The following is a 13,156-nucleotide window of genomic DNA, read 5'->3' on the forward strand; positions in this document are numbered from 1 at the left end:
CATAACATCTTTAGCAAAGTGAGGAGTAAGAGCTAAACACAATCTTAGTTCTATGAGTGTTTTTTGGATTAGTATTATGTACCATTATTGATGACTGATGAGGTTACTAGAGTGTGCTATCCAAATAATACCAGGTACTGAATGAGGGTACTAGTATGAGCTATCCAAATATATACTATTATATCTAATAGTTGTGTAGTTATAGAAGATTGTACTCCTATATATTAACATACTAACAGTAAAGTTTCGTCTCTGAAAATGGGGGTCGTGGTTTACCTAATAATTCAAGAGGGCATTCAAGATATAGCTTATATAATGGTCATTGGGATGAACCGTCCATCCCAAAAAATTGACAACCAAGACAGTTTTGCAAAACATTATGTTGGACATGTGGTGAAGTAATTGGCTGAACTACTTTAATTCTGAACTTTTGGAGTAATATTTAATGGTAGGAAAGAGAGTTTGATGAGAGGAAGGAGTCTTTGAAAAAAAAAACTCCAGTCAAGGAAAAAACCAACGTATAAGAAGAAAAACTCTCCCTAAAATTAGTCTAACCACTAGGAGTTAAAAATAGAGGTTTTTGAGTAAGTTAATGTGGAGAGATATGTAATAAAATGATTAATGATCTCGAAAATAGGTCTAACCATTGGGCTTTGTTTTAAGGGGTCTGAATCTTGAGTTGTTTCATGATATCTTTAGTTCTGAACTTTTGGTCATTTGAACTATAGTAAATCTGAAAATACATTATATATTGTAAAAGCGAGTTTAAGTCGTCTTGTTCGATGTAGATGTAGATCTTTTACAAGATCAACTAAGGGATCTTTGGCAATTTGTTTATCAGTCGACTGAAAACTTCTTGTAGGGTCTCTAAGTATTAACTATTGATAGTTTTCTTCATTCAAATGTAGTTGTTAAACAGTCAGCTATTACACCTCTCAAACAGACCACAAGGGTAAGACTCCCCTAGCAATTTGCATGTCAATAATCAAGGCATATGCAACCCTAAGTGTCTATCAACAAATGAGAATTAAGAGAGCAAAAACGTTATATTAAACATGGACATTCACATTCATTTCTCTATAACGCAAGAGGAAACAGAAAATAAAGATTGATAATCTTTCCAGAAAGGTAAATGCAGTAGCAGTTGCTTATGCAACTCGAATGTGTATTCTTTCCACGATGTTACAGCAGCAGATAAGCAGGCCCAATCGAAATGAAGTTCTCTGCTCTTTCCAGGAGATGAATAGCATAATGTCCCCATATCCAGCTGCATAGAGTTTAAGATAATAGATCTTAGCTCATTAACAACCACGTTTTGTGCTTCGGATAATAGTAGTACATCACCAGTAACTGCGGCAGCTTCTGAGGAGAGCAGGGTTGGCCATTTCCAGCAATAGAATTGTACAACCTGCTTGGAATATATAGCAAAGATAGGCAAGGATGGTCAGGCACAAGAGAGTAAATAATATCAAATTAGTACCAGATCCTTTGTCTTTTTCTTACAGCAGGAATTACAGAATCATGTACCAATTCCCTTTGTTGCGTTAGTCGCTAAATGATGGGCGTTTGATACTTCAAAACTACTCACTTTAATACAGATAACTAAATCTGAAAACAAGCTAAGAGTTGCTGGAAATGGGGTTGAGGAGGTCCTCGACTACTCCCAAGCAATCCGTCTTTAGTAAGATATTGATGGAAACAATGAAGAAAGTAGCAATAAGAAAAGAAAGGAAAGAGAGCCCTCCGAAGATGATTTCGAATTGGCTTCTAACAATTCCAAAGACGGTAACGATCCACCAAGAAAATGAATTGTTTTCCCTGACTATCAGAATTCCGGCCAGCCCACTGCCGGTGAAACTCAAGACCATGAATTTGATAATTTCTTCCCCAGCAATAAATGTTCCTCAAGTTAGCTGGAGCAATAATGTAAGCATTTATTGCTTTGAAAATCTTCTCTTTCCCCCCTCTTTCACAAATCCGGTCCTCCTAAAATTTCTCCCTTGATAACCTCTTTTACTTATCACCCATTATCCTACTCAAAGGCTATTCCCTTTTTACCCCCACTAGTTTGAAACTTTTCATGGGTACTCTTGTCCTGTTTCCTCTGACATAAGCCACCCAAACACTAAATTCTTCTTGAACATTGACTCAATTGAGTCAAATATCAGCTTCTCCCATTTACTCCCTCTACTATCCCAATTCCCACGTCCCACCTCTATTTATTTCCTTCTTTAGTTCCAAATGAAGTAATCCACTCCACACTCATAAATATAATACCCTAAGAAGGTGACCTCACAGTGCTCCCCACAGTTCACTCACACCTTCCAAGTTCTCTCTGCCTCACCTCCATTCAAGAGTCAAGACATTGATCTTTTTCTCTTCCACGATACTCTGAATTCTGATATTTCTCCTGTCTCTCCTCCCAACTCACCTCAGTTCCTTGATTCATCTTGCTTTTCATTGGAGACTTCCTTCCACAACCCCCCCGCCATGCCTATTCTACAAGACCTTAATGAAACTCCTACCCCATCAATTATCCTCCCTCCGAAATCAAAATATCCTCCTCCTCCTCCTCCTCCCATGTCAAAAAAACCACGTGCAAAGCGCTCTCGTGACCCTTCATATAGAAAGTCCCCCTGGAAACCTGCTGGTCTACTAGCAGAAATCCTGATCTCAAACCAAAATCTCACTACTCTACCGTCCCAAGCATCTCCCCTGCCTGATCTAAATCTTTCCCTAGAAGAAGTTCCAGGAACCATCCCCTCTGTCACCCTTCCTCCCAAAAAAAGGAAAGAACTTCAAAAGATAGGTAATGGAAAAATCATCCTGAAATACGAACTTAAAGATGAAGACAGTGATAGTGATTCCTGGAAGCCAGTACCAATCTCCTTCTCACCTTCATTTCATGCAACCCTTGCCAAGCGTGCAAGCTCTTCTACTTCCCCTCCTTCCTTTGAGGGACCTCCCTCTACTTCGTCTACTCAAGGTGCGGCTGAACCACAGTCTCCGGTGGACAAATGAGTATTCTCACTTGGATTTGTAGAAGGATTGAATGGCATCTCCTCGATTAGCTTTATTTCTCACTTTGCTTGTAGTAGTTATGTTGATGATTAGCTTTTTTTTCCATATCGGAAACTAAATGTAATGTCTCAAAACTAGAAACCGTTTTCTGTAAGCTTGGGTATTATAGTTGTGCTAAGTTGGTAGTGGTGGTGGCATTTTGTTTGTTAGAGCACCAACGTAGTAGTATCACATATCGATTATAAGTAGCTCCAGTAATGTTATTCTCTGTAAGGTGGACTTAGTATAAGGTAATGAATACTACGTAGCACTTGTTCATGGCTCCTTATCATGAAGATAAAAAGGAACCTCCTCTGCAACCTGTTGTACTGAGAAAGCTGCATTCTCATCAGGGACTTTATTCAAGTGGAGAATCAAAATTAGAAATCAGGTGGAACCAAATACATCCTTCTGGATTACTAATTAGTAATTACCATCATCCTACCAAAAGTTAGTTTGCTAACATTGACTACAATTGCTCTCATTATCAGCACGTGTACCATTGAAAACAAGAAAAAGGGGTTTAAGGATTATCATCAGAACAACCATGTCAAGGAGTTCAAATGCCTCATGCTACCCAGAATAAATATAAATTGTAATTCATTCTCAAAGGTGATCTATATCTTTGTAAAAAGTGGGTGAAATCACTCCCTGAGAAATAGTTACAAATTTAAGGAACCTCCACAGTCTACAGTGGTGAGAATTTGGCAATATTAATTTCCATTATGTGGTGTAAGATATCCCCTCAAAAAAAAAATGTGGTGTAAGATATTAGCTGGCTGTGACAGAAGCAGGTGTAATCATTATAATGAAGGTCCTCAACATGTAATAGACAGCTATGCCTACATCGCAAGCTTCTCACTATTACAGCCTTACAGGGTTTTCAAATCCTGATAATACTTCTTTCTAGTACACAAATAAAATTTACCACAAGAGGCAGAAGTTACCTGGAGAGCGTGCAACAGATTAGCAAATTCTCTGCTAAAAAGCTTGTTTTCCCTAGTCAGCTTCAATGGCTTAGTGAATACATCTAAGCAGTCCTGCAAATTCTTTTCTGAAAAACAACTCCTTTCTCGTGTGGGATAGATATCATATCCCAGAACAAATAATCTTGCATAGTGTATGTCATAGCCTTGTTTGTGATCAGAACCCTGGTCCAAAGAAAACCAATACATATTGCTAGGTGCTGGTATGGGAATGGATGAAGCAGGCTCAGTATGTAAAACATTCTGAGCCAAAAGTGAAATGAGTTTAGCATCCTCATCGAATGAATTATTGCGGCTGAACCACAGTGTCAATGTTAGTCGTTCTCCATCAGTTATCTGCAATACAATCATAGTCACAATACAAACCCTTGCAAAGCTAAACATGAAAGACACAGAAAAAGCATCTCAATAGAAAGGCAGGAAAGATGGAAGGATAAGAAAAGTGAAAAAAAAAAAAAAAAAAAAATTGTAAAAAAAAAACAATCTTCACTCCTCAATCCTGTAAAGCAAGCAAGCCTATACCTTAACCAAGTACCAGAATCAGAGTTGATAATTATACAATGTACAGAAAACAGAGTAATACATGCTTCATCCCACAATAAAATCCTATGTCGCAGACTAAATGTCCTGTAACAGGGAGAAGGGTGGCTTTCACCTAAACCTTGAATAATTTGCAGACGCTAAAAGACCAAGTACAACTCACTGAAAAGGCAAGATAATGATTTGTACAAACTTCCAGATATAGAAAGCTCTATAGCATTTTTGGCTAGAGAAAGAGGTATAGGAATTTGAAAGTTGGTGAAAACCTGTGGCTGTGCAGATACATCATACACAACTAATACCAGGTAAGAGGCAAGGTGGAAATACAACTACCTCATCAACACAATGTACATTGCGGCTGTCAGCAGAATACAAGACTAAATCCTGAAAAAAGAAAAACAATCAGAATCTTTGATTAATTTCTTAGCAGCAAGTAGCAAATTTTTTTCCCATGATTTACATGGTTAAGACACTATAAAGTGGGTTATTAATTACTGAATAAAAAAATTGATATAGTGGCACTCAAAACTAAATCTATCCAAGCAATCATGAAGACTGGCTTACCCCAGCCATCGGAACATAATTAGCTGGCTCCCCGTCCTGAAAGTGAAACATGCCGCCACTAAAGTCCTCTCCACAGCTGTTTAAATAGCAGACTGCCTTTAAAAGAATAGAGGAACTTGTCACTAACTCTTGCAATATACATCTGACATAGAAACAACATATCAACAGAGGTGGAAGTCGTGGAATCTGAAAAATATATTGGGTAAGGAGCAAAAGAACGACCAGCAGAAAATGGGGAACTTGTTCATTATAAAAATTGAACCAGCATACCTCCCCTTGGGTCCTACCCTTGGTTTCTGTTATACAAAATGATGCATGATATGAGTTAGAATCAACTGCTGCATTCAGCATCAAAGAACATTTGGTGTCACATTTTTATACCAGCAGAAAATGCCATTCTTACATTTACTTCATAAATATAAGCTAAAACTGCTTGCAGACTTAAGATAAGAAGACTTTACTTTGCCAAGACTAGGACATGGTTAAGTGCTAGCATATTAAAGGATTACAGTAATGGAAGTCGTAACAAAAAGTTGTTGCAACATAACAAAAAAATGTTGGCAGAAGCAAAATAATGCAGGAGTGTGCAGTCAATCTAATCTTCCAAGTACCAAAGGTGCAATATAGTTAGCGACTAAAACAACTAACTTCAGAAAACATAGGATTGCATCACACACCGTAAAGTCACGTTGCTTGAGATAGGGCCTGTTATCATCACTGTGCCATCCAATGCTTGCTCCTTTATTCCAGCTAACATACAAGACTTTTATAAGATATAGAAGAAATGGGTGCAATGTTTTCTCTAATATAGAAAAGATAAGGACTGAACAGAAAGGACAGATAAGTAACAAGATCAGATATTCCATCTCGCTTTAGCTTCAATGTGGGTGCATTCACAATGAGCAATGAGTTGAGAAACTTCTACTATTGTAATCAAGGAAGCAGATAGGACTTGGCTTCCAATCTGAATTTTAAAGTGTTCTAACATGTAGCATAAATGTAATTCGTGGATCTTGCTGATACCATTCAATTCTTAGAGCTCATAGCCTTCAGTCAATGCGAAAGAGTTCCGACTATATTTAATTGGTTGTCAGCAATTTATTATGATTCTTCAACATATTACTGTGTATCTATGTGAATATGTAATGATCATTGATAAAAGATTATTGAGTAAAGACTAAATTCTATTGCTTTTGCAGGTAAATAAATATCTTGAACAAAAAGAAAACAAGGATGACTACTTAAGTAATCATATCATGTTTCTTTGCGCCCTCAACCAAATCAGCTAAGGACTAAGTTTACATCTTTTGACTTCCAGAACTACTATCTAAATGAAATCCATATGCACCCAATCATGAATTCACTGAACCCACATTTCAAAAATTTATTTTAACTTGGAAGTCACTGAACCAAATAACTAGTCTAATATCTCATCTATAAGCAAATGATATCTATCACTAGCTACTAACTAACTGAAGCTTCAGGGTTTGGAAAATTTCGTTGTGCACATAACAAAAATAAAAGCTTGAAGATCCAGACTTTGTTAGTATTAGAGACAGAATTGTTGGCCTGATTCTAATATAGCAAATAAGTCCGATTTGCTTATATAATTCTACCTGCTGGAGACAAACATCAATATCAAGAAATTTCATAATTGAGTCCCCGCATCATAAAACTTAACAACCGAAAGGCTGCACCTCTCACCATTAAAACGCATACATACGACGATCTTTTACTCGAATTCTAGAAAAGAGCCTTGGTTTAATTTCGGTATAGAATCTTCAGATTGAAGCAAATGATCTATCAACGAAAAGTTGTCAAGTCAATACAACACAAGGTTATTTAATAACATGATTCAGTTTTCACGCTGTATCCAATCAAACCCAGCAATACTTTCCTCCAATTCCATGTATTCAATCAAAAAGTATAATATAAGTACATAATTACCCAGTTGCATTCAGACTCCAACACAAACTACGAATCATCTTAAACTTCCTCCGTTCCATTATATCATTTTTCCCATTTTGGAATGTTTCCACTTTCCATATTGATGGCATCATTATGAGTTCTCTCAATATCACATGGGTCCCTCGGTTTATCTCTCTCCTCATCACATGAGCTCCTTATTTCATGTGTCACTCTCATATTATGAATTATAATGTAACCCGAGGAATTAGAGTTGTGTCAAATTGATCTTGGGGATATGTGTAAGGTAACATACTGCTGGCATTTTCGTAATAAACCCAAAATAAACCTATAGTCTATTAAATATACAATCGCGCTTTTAAATATATAATTTATTTTTCTTGAAAATGGAAATACACCAAAAATTGCAATAGTATAATAGTATATATGATGTAATAATATACGTTGGGATTATTTAACTACTATGTTCACAGAAGCAATCACTGTAAACGGACCGAAACAGTTGAGAAATATTCAAGTACCTAAAAGAGCTAGCTATATCTGAGTGATTATGTTGGAATTAAGTCGTATAGCTTCTCATTTGTTATGGCTCAGCCCTTCTATGGCGGACATTGGCGCGCAGACGCCTTTCTTCTATATTTTTAAAGAAAGAGAATTGATATATGATTTATTTGAAGCTGAGTTTATTACGAAAATGGCACCGAATATGTTGGAATATATAGTTTAGTATAAGTTTGTTAGTTAGTTTCCTTAATTTCAGTTAGTTTGTTATTAGATTAGTAGTTATAAATACATGTATTTGTACTCTTTTCAATACATCATCAGAATAATAGAATTTCTATATTTTTCCTATCTCTCTCCTCTGTTCTCTCTCTCCTTCGATCTGCCATCTTCCATGGCACAACACCACTTCTTTCCACCCTAGATTGAGAATTCTAACATGGTATCAGAGCGGGATGAATCCTAGCTCAATTTCTTCCGCAAATTCTCTTCCAAATTCACAAAATTTCATCTTATTTTCTGCGATTTTTCTGGGTATTGCGATTTCTTGTTCGATTTCTTGCGGTTGATTGTTCGTTAATCAATTGATACGATTTCTTGTTCGATTTTTCGTTTATCAGATTGATTCAATCAGTTTCAATAAATTTCTTCTGTGTTTCTTTTTAATTTCTTCTCATTTCTTCGAACTGGGTTTCTTCGTCCGCAATTAGAGGTTGAAATTCGCTCAACTGCGTTTCTGGGTTTGATTGTATAAATTTACACATTCATTGAGAATCTTAATCTCGAAGATTGAACATTCATCAACCTCGAAATTATGGGATCTCATCGTCTTCAACTCTTCTTTCTCTCTCCTCAAACTTACGCCATTGTTAACATGCTTCTAAGAGCTTCTCCAGCTTTCTCTCTCTGTTGGCGTGGAGAGACAATGTGGCAGTCAAGGGTCTTGCTGATGTTTTTCGGTGGTTTTATGAACGTTTATTTCTTGAAGTTTTTGATTCTTGTTCATAGATTAATTGTTGATGGTGGGAGGATTTTGTGAAGGAGATTGCTTGTGCTAATACTAGTTGTAAAATGTTGAGTAATTTGTGTTTTAAAGATGAATCACATTCAAATTCATGGGATTACACTGAATTTGTGAGAAGATATGAGATGTATCTTGTAAAAAAAAAAAGTTGAGTTGGTGGTGTTTGATGAAATGTGGCTGAGAAGGAAAGTGAGTTCTTCTGATGAATTGAAGAGCTGTAAGAACAGTACGCTTAACAATTCGCCTATGGTTGAGCAATTATCATAGGTTTCATGTTCTGGGTATAATTTCTACCAAATTCTGGTGTATTTGTCTTGTTCTTGGTTCTTTCAACATTTTCTTTCCTTCTTCTAAAACACAGTCTATTCTATAATTCTTCCACTTGTTTCTCACCACAAATTTCCTACTGTTTTTTTTTTTCTTGAAATCAAGTTGTGATTTCCTCTAGTGTTCTTGATTTTTTTTTTGTTCAAGACCCATAGTTGGTGATTTGCCCATAGAGGCTTTGAATTTTGAGACCCATAGTTGGTCATTTGCCCAAAGAGGCTTTGAATTTTGAGACCCATAGTTGGTCATTTGCCCATAGTGGCTTTTCTTATGCCCATAGTGGCCTTGTATGCCCATAGTGGCCTTGAATGCCCATAGTGGTTTTGACAGCCCATAGTGGCTTATTTCCCGAAAAATTTCTCAAACACAAACTCCCTCAAATTCATTTTTTTTTCTTCTTTGGTTTGTTTTGTGATTGATTGGTTGGATATTGGTGGTTCCTCGTTTGGTGTGTTATAATGTTGACGATCGAGGTGATATAACTAGTATGGTTCTGCTGCAATTGTTTGTTGTTGCAATTTGGATGGGATGTTGGTCATCATATACACAAATGGATATTTGGCAAACAAGATTGTATTTCTGGTTTTGTTAAGTGATGAAATCTGAGATTACATGGAATCTAGTTCTTCTTCAAGTCTGGTTGGAAGTACTTGCTTCCCATTGTTACTTCTTGACAGCTGCTTCTTTGTGTCGTAGTCCCTTGTTACTTCAAACTGGATATGGTTTTCACCATTTCCAGTTTGAGGGGGGATGTTGGAATATATAGTTTAGTATAATTTGTTAGTTAGTTTCCTTAATTTCAGTTAGTTTGTTATTAGATTAGTAGTTATAAATACATGTATTTGTACTCTTTTCAATACATCATCAGAATAATAGAATTTCTATATTTTTCCTATCTCTCTCCTCTGTTCTCTCTCTCCTTCGATCTGCCATCTTCCATGGCACAACACCACTTCTTTCCACCCTAGATTGAGAATTCTAACAGAATATGTTATTATTCACATAACTAGGAGATTAATGGGTCATTGTCCGACCAATTATCGTTTATCCAAAAAGTGAATATTTAAATTTAGAAATTGAAAATTAATCTGAAAACTACAAGATTACTAAGAAACGAACTAACGTGAAGAGAAAAAAGAGTAAAAATCTCACCTTATCAAACCAGTGAATTCTATAAACAGCTCAAACTCACAATTAAACACTTCCTCCACTTTTTCCTTCAACTTTTCTATTAAACAACAACGACAAAGAAAACCCAATAAAACCCATTATCCAAAAACATAAAATCCAGCAGAAATATAAAGAAAAACAATCTGGGAAATACTCCATTAATGAATGAACCTCGAAGAAGGATAAAAGGCATAATGAGATGAGGGCAATTGGTGGCGATGAGATGAGAAAGAGTAGTGGAAAACACATTTGGTCTGTATCCAACTGTGCAATTGCTCTTGTGAATAAATTCTAGCTCCTGAAATTATAATATATACGTGAAATTTCAAGTTTCAAGAATAATTGAAAAAGTTTTCTGAAGAATTAGATGTTAAGTAAATGAGGTGAGTACCTTACAAACTTGTAGAGGAATGAAATTGTGGATGATTTGGCGAGGGTATTCACTGGACACCATTTTTAGTTCTGAATCTACTTGACTTGACTGTGCTTCAAAATCAGAACTTTTTGTTTTCTCTGACAGATTGCTAATGTTTGGAGTATCTTCGAATTATCGTTGGAAACGGGACTCGATGTAAATGAATAAGATTCTATAAAATAAACGGTTATTTCATCAAATATTCCGATAAATTAAAAAATTCATTATATACTATTAATGTTTTAAAAATTTACCATTTATCCTTGAATTTTCGAAAACGTGTACAGATGCCCTTTTCTAACTTTCGGTAACTCACCGTTAACTCTATTTACCATTTTGTCATTATTAACCCTAAACCCTAATTCTAATCTAACCCTAACTTTCATCTAACTCTAATTTTAACCCTAATTCTAAACCTAAACCCTCAACCTAACCCTAATTTCTATTATATAAGCCAAGGGAGGAGGTGTAGTGTCCTCTTTTGAAGTGACTAAAATACCCTCTAATAATTTAAAATAATGTTTTTCTTTTTATAAAAATTGAAAAATGAGAATTAATGAAACTTGCCATATGAGTAGGTCAAAAACGAAATATGCAATACCATTAATAACAAACTAGATTGACACAATCAATTCACGAAATCAATTAGAATCTTCAACCAGAAAAGTTAGCAACATATCGTGATAACAGAATATTTCATATTTACAAAGTTCAAACAATATGGTTTATTAACATCTATAATTATTAAAGAACTATACTAAAGTCGTCGTAAATCATCTACCAAATTTTACAGTGATGGTATTGAACAGTTAAAAGTCATTCACCTTTAATTTAAAAAGATAACAACATCTACAAAGCATCTCAATAATTTACATCACTATCAAAATAATTTAGATAAAAAAAACATGTCCATTTGTATATAACTACATAAGTTTGTCGACACATGCATCGCGTGCATATGCAACTAGCCCTGAACTCTTGCCCTAACCCTAACACCACCCCTAACCCCCTCCACCCCAGCCCAACCCCAACCCCAACCCCAACCCCCTCCCCCTCTTCTCCACTCCAACGTCGCAACCCCTCTCCCACCCCAACCTGCTCCACCGCCATTGCCCGTCCCTCACGCCCTCCCCATCGATTTCCCCCTCCCATTCCCCGTCGAATTCCCCAGCAAACAGCAACAACAACAATAATGCAACAGGAGAGAGAAGAAGGGCGCAAAAGAACCACCAGCAGTCCCATCCCAGCGTCACCCTCGAAAAATAGAGGAGAGAAAGATAATGTGAAAATGGAACCCTCCCCCTCGAACTCGAATCTTCATCTTGAAGAAGATCAAAAAATGAAGAATAGAGGAGAGAGAAAAATCGACGGGGATTTGTGGATGGGTTGGCTGGTGGTGGCGACGGGGATTCGTGGCTGGGTTTTATTGGTTTCTGGGGATTCATGGATGCGGGGTTGGTCGATGGTAGCAACGCAACTCAAATTCGGTGAGCAGCGGCGGCGGCTGGTAAGGGGAAGGGAATTGGACTGGTAAGGGGGAGGGGGTAGGGGTTGCGGTGGTGCAAAGGAGGGTGAGGGGGGCTGGTGGAGTGGTGGGTTAGTGTTAGGATTTTGATTTTAGGGCTTGGATTAGGTTTAGGGATCAGGGTTTAGAATTAGGGTTTATGGTTAATAATGGCAAAATGGTAAATAAAACTAACGGTGAGTTAAGGGAAGTTAGAAAAAGGACATCTGGTGCACGCTTTCTAAAACTCAAGAGTATATGGTAATTTTTGAAATATTGAGGGTATATGGTGAATTTTTTAATTTGTCAGCAGTATTTGGTGAAAAAAACCCTAAAATAAACTATTAAATTTCTTGGTAAAAAAAAAAACTTAATTTTAAAGTGTTATATACATAAAAAAAAAGTTAAATACAGCAAAAAAAAATTCTCTGTAATTTTCTCAATTGAGCAAGGGCAACAAAATTTAAAAACTTCTATATTGCCCTCACTAAATTGAGAAAATTACAGCCAATAAACATACATTATTTACAATAAATTTTTACAAAATCACGACACAAATAAACAATAATTGTAATTCACTTAAAACAAAACCACCCCAACTCTCCAATGCAGTTACTCAAAATCTCCGCATTTTCCTTCCATTTCTTCCTCAACTCCCATTCATCCACATCGGATTCTCCCTGCAAAATACATTATACCAATATCAGGTAATTCTTATAAACTTTGTTTGATACTTTGTTTGATACTTAAAAATAAAATTTGTTGTGTTGTTCACAGTCCTCATATACTAGAGATTATATATAACTAATACAAATTAATTTTTTGTTTCATTTCATAAGCACTCCAACCACATAATTAACAATAGGAGCATAAAGAGCAATCTCAAGTACTACAGACAATCTCAATTTCAACTTCCAACGGCAATCTCGAGTTCAATAAAATAACAGCCAAACAAGGTAATTCTTATAAACATCGTAATTGAGCCACACTCAAAACCTCTAAACCGAGTATCACATTAGAATTTAGATCAACAAAATTTGAATCAAAATTTAATCAACAAAAATGGTTACCACTTGTATAACACTATAATTTCTTAAAACAAAACTCGATCTTCTAATGGATTAATAATTCTGATGATA

The 13,156-nt window shown here is 36.1% G+C and overlaps 1 protein-coding gene across 1 annotated transcript; it reads right to left on the reverse strand.

Moving 5' to 3' along the window:
* Positions 1 to 1,027: 1,027 nt before the first annotated feature.
* On the reverse strand, positions 1,028 to 10,672 carry LOC104896320 (hypothetical protein). The gene is made up of 8 exons (XM_010683056.4): positions 10,490 to 10,672; positions 10,270 to 10,396; positions 10,081 to 10,156; positions 5,828 to 5,900; positions 5,151 to 5,246; positions 4,920 to 4,970; positions 4,008 to 4,382; positions 1,028 to 1,408 (listed from the first exon to the last, which is right to left on the reverse strand). Exons 1-8 carry the CDS (start codon positions 10,550 to 10,552, stop codon positions 1,070 to 1,072), a joined length of 1,200 nt encoding a protein of 399 aa, XP_010681358.2. The 5' UTR covers positions 10,553 to 10,672; the 3' UTR covers positions 1,028 to 1,069.
* Between the last annotated feature and the right edge of the window lie 2,484 nt (positions 10,673 to 13,156).

This window comes from Beta vulgaris, chromosome 6 (assembly GCF_026745355.1).
Source record: "Beta vulgaris subsp. vulgaris cultivar EL10 chromosome 6, EL10.2, whole genome shotgun sequence".
Taxonomy (NCBI): domain Eukaryota; kingdom Viridiplantae; phylum Streptophyta; class Magnoliopsida; order Caryophyllales; family Amaranthaceae; genus Beta; species Beta vulgaris.

What these genes read in the sequence shown, in the direction of transcription:
- LOC104896320 (XM_010683056.4), bottom strand. Translation starts at nt 10,552, where the DNA reads ATGGTGTCCAGTGAATACCCTCGCCAAATCATCCACAATTTCATTCCT. An exon ending in GAATTCACTGGTTTGATAAG is followed by an intron (nt 5,901 to 10,080) that starts GTGAGATTTTTA and finishes CTTGTATGTTAG; the next exon opens with CTGGAATAAAGGAGCAAGCA. An exon ending in ATCTGTTGCACGCTCTCCAG is followed by an intron (nt 1,409 to 4,007) that starts GTAACTTCTGCC and finishes TATTCCAAGCAG; the next exon opens with GTTGTACAATTCTATTGCTG.